The sequence below is a fragment of the Dermochelys coriacea genome, chromosome 19 (genome assembly GCF_009764565.3).
Source record: "Dermochelys coriacea isolate rDerCor1 chromosome 19, rDerCor1.pri.v4, whole genome shotgun sequence".
NCBI lineage: Eukaryota > Metazoa > Chordata > Testudines > Dermochelyidae > Dermochelys > Dermochelys coriacea.
This window is the reverse complement of record NC_050086.2, coordinates 12,357,612-12,361,337: the sequence shown is the minus strand read 5'-3', so window position 1 is coordinate 12,361,337 and position 3,726 is coordinate 12,357,612. Positions and strand designations below refer to the sequence as shown.

The 3,726-nt window shown below is 48.1% G+C and overlaps 1 protein-coding gene across 1 annotated transcript in view; it reads left to right on the top strand.

Moving 5' to 3' along the window:
- Nucleotides 1-424, top strand: part of LOC119845267 (ras-related protein Rab-42-like) — a 3,570-nt gene extending 3,146 nt beyond the window's left edge. The window contains exon 3 of the mRNA XM_038377253.2: nt 335-424. Within this exon, the coding sequence (XP_038233181.1) occupies nt 335-424 (90 nt within the window). The remainder of the gene's footprint in view (nt 1-334) is intronic.
- Nucleotides 425-3,726: the final 3,302 nt, after the last annotated feature.

The following is a 3,726-nucleotide window of genomic DNA, read 5'->3' as shown; positions in this document are numbered from 1 at the left end:
TGTCTAGGCCAAACTTGAGCAGCACTGGGTCCCAGAGGCTGCAATGCACAGAGCACAGAAGTGATCCCAGCCAGCCCTGTGGGACATCAGCTGCCACACAACTCTCTTATTTTGGGTGCCAACCCATGGATTGAGAAACCATGAGCTAGGGAAAGTCACTTTGCTTGGGAATCCGAGGCACAGAAGCTAAAAATGTCTTTTTTTTGTAAAGCATGCTGAGATCTAATAAGATCTATGTAAGCTAGGTGCTGTGTAAGAGCTAGGTGTTCCCAGAGTAACAAGGATACTCTGAACTGTAGACAGACAAAAGATTAAGGTTTTTCTGACCTTGCAGGTGGCCATGGTGGTGAGTGGGTTTCCATCCAAACACTACTGGAGAGACAAGAGAAATGAATTGAAATCCCTGTCTTATAGGGATTTTTGACTCGGAGCAATGACGGAACTAAAAGCAAATCAAAGGGCTGGTTAATAGTCAGACTCCTGAAAGGGGTATGGTACAGTTACAGCTGCAGCACTGTTGCTGCTGTTGTAGCAGCTCTAATATAGACAAGGCCTAAGTGATAATTTGTCATTGCATTCTAGTGACCCTTACTTTAGTTGCAGGTGTGTTAAAATGAGAATGTGGGGAAGAAGGCAATCACCAATTGTCACACAAGTTGCTGCAGGCTAGTAGGGACTTTACTGTTATTGATTTTACATGCTTGGATACTATGATGATAAGCAGAATAAAACCCTAGGATAAGACAGTGAGATGGGAAATTTTGTCCATTACCAGGTAACACCCCCTACTAATCTTCATCCATGTTACAAACCCACCCCAGTTATATATTCTGTTTTGTAAAAGCCAAATGCAGGGTTGGGGGCCACTTACCACCTTTCCCAAGCCTGTCAGTGTGGGTGTGGGCTGCATTTTGTCCTCCACACCTAAACCATGGGTGGGAAGGATTTCACATACTCCCCAAAAGCCCGTGAGGACACTCCCCTTCCCTTGTTACAATCCTGGAGATAAGGCCACCCACCCCTTGCGGGAAGCCTGGGGCTGGGGTTTTCTTCCCTGAAAATATTGCCGAGGCAGTTTCCACCCTGAAAGTGTGGGTGGAAGTGGCATTCCCTACCCGAGGAAGTTGGGGAGGGCAGCATTTCCCCAGCCCCATAAGCATGGGTGCAGGAGTTGCCATTCTCCCTCCCATGAAAGCAGCGGGGAGACTGACCCTGTGGTACTCGGAAAGTGAAGCCATGAATTTAGATGCCTAAACATGGATTTGGGAGCCTAGATTCAGGCACCCATTTGCTGCCCCCAAAAAATCTTGGCCTAGAAATATCAAATGGGTACAAATTGGGTTGTGGCTAAAGAAGGGGAAATGGGCTGCCCCGGGAGACTTGCGTTCGCTTCCCATTTCTGCCCTGTCTCATTGGGTGGCTCCTGCTACTCTCCCTACAAAACTGATAAAGAACAAACATTATTTCCTAGGCAGAGGTGTTAATTTATTGATGTCTGCAAAGTGCTTTGAGAGCCTCAGCTGGAGTGTGAGGAAAGGAAAGGGCAATATATTGCATGAGAACTGCTGCCCCACAAAACCTCCCACCCCATGTTGTGCTTGAAGGATCTGCCTGTGTCGAGCATTGTCAGCCCTTTGCTCAGCCTTCTGTAGTTGCAAAGACCCTTGTAATAAAAGAACTGCTCCTGATGCTATCGGGTGACGGGAAGCAGGTGTGAAGATAGAACAGTATCTATTACAGACGCTGCATGAGCTGCCCTGCCCCAGCTCCATTCTTCCCACTCCCAAGATGTAGAAAGGGGAGAGCTGCAAACTGACATACAGGAAAGTAACCCTGTCTCTTCCCCTCCTTTGTACCCTGTCCCTTTCCACAGTTAAACCTGGGTGCTGAGAGCTTTTAACATGGATTCCTTACTGCCCATGCTGGGACCAGCTGGCTCAGTTGGTGGGTGGTGGCAACAGAAGAGCCCGCAACTAAACTGATTATGAACAATAGGGATGGGGGTGCAGGTGATAGGGTCAAATCAAGGATCCAGAGGGTGTCAGAGAGTAGAGAATCTCAGACAGTGTCCAGCGATCTGAGTAGGAGCCTAGAGTCAGTGGATGCTGCCAAGAGGATGGGTACATGAACAGACAAGGGACTAGAAAAAAAGCCCCACAGTCAGAGGTACCCCCCTGCATCCAACTTGCTGGACTGATGGAGGGGTGACTTGGCCAGTGCCAGGAGGAAGGGGTGCCAGCCTGTAAACTGAAATCCCTTATCCACAAATAAGCTACATCACCCACAGTAGCAGGGCAGATTTCCCCCACCCCCACCAAAGTGATCGCACCCTGAGAGGGGGAGCATCTCCATGGCTCACTTAGTACATAGCTGCCTCTCCATTGCAAGGGCGGCTGGTTAGCAGCATCTGAGATGTTTATGAGCCTGGAACACTTGTTCATGAGGAACATGCTGGAGAGCCTACAGCTCATAACAGATGGAAACAACTTCTAGCACCCAGGACAGCCCTGGAGTAAGTTGGGTGCCATGCCTACAAACTTCAGTGGCGAATGCATCCACTTCAGCCTTAGGCCTGGTCTGCACTAGAAATGGTTTGCTACAGAGGGAAGATGCAGCATATATCGCAAAGCAGTGCTTTTGCCAGCATAACTTAGACCCGTTCCCTGAACAAAATAAGCTATACCAGGAAAAGTGCCATTTTTGTCAGTATAACTGTGTCTATGCTGTGGCTTTTACTGGTATAAAAATGTAATTAAAAAAAAATCACACCCCAGCCCACATTGCTACAGTGGCAACAGTTCTAAGTGCAGTCGTGGCCTTACTCGCTATGGGTCTGAGCTGGATTTGAAGCAATGACTCTTCTAGTGCCTTAGGCATTCACTAAATTTGTTTGGTTTCAGAGTAGCAGCCGTGTTAGTCTGTATTCATGAAAAGAAAAGGAGTACTTGTGGCACCTTAGAGACTAACAAATTTATTAGAGCATAAGCTTTCGTGAGCTACAGCTCACTTCATCGGATGCAAGTGAGCTACAGCTCATGAAAGCTTATGCTCTAATAAATTTGTTAGCCTCTAAGGTGCCACAAGTACTCCTTTAAATTTGTTTGGTCACCTTGGGGTTTAGCGGTAGCCATAAAGCAGTGTGTGTGGATCCCCTCCGAGCTCGAAGTCAAAGCTCCCCTGAGCCGATGGCTCATCGGGCTGGCAGTTAAGGCATGTCAGTTTCATAGCCAACAACATACTAGAGAGCGACATGACCGGTATCAGGTTGGACTGCCTTGGACTACTCTAATTTCTGCAGCTGGGTGAAATATCTCCTCTCCTCATCTTCCCATCAAATGAAACAAAGGTGATGATGAAGCACCTGAGAGATGGGGACAAGGCATTCTCACGTGAGCAGCTCTGGCTATGGAATGAACTTCCAGAGGGGATCAGGCGCCTCCAGCATCTGACCATTTGTAGGACTTTCTTTGAGAAAGTCGTTCCACCAAAAGGACACTCACAACATGAACACCCCCTTCTATTCCCAGCCCCTTGCCATCCCCCATCACCTTCTGCCAGCTCCCCTGAGCTTGGCTGTAGACAATGGATTGTGTGGTGTGGTCTGGATGGAAGCTGGAGGCATGTAGGTAGGCATAGCAGTCAGTAGGTTTACGGTATAGGGTGGTGTTTATGTGACCATTGCTTATTAGCACTGTAGTACACGATCCATTGTCTACAGCCAAGCTC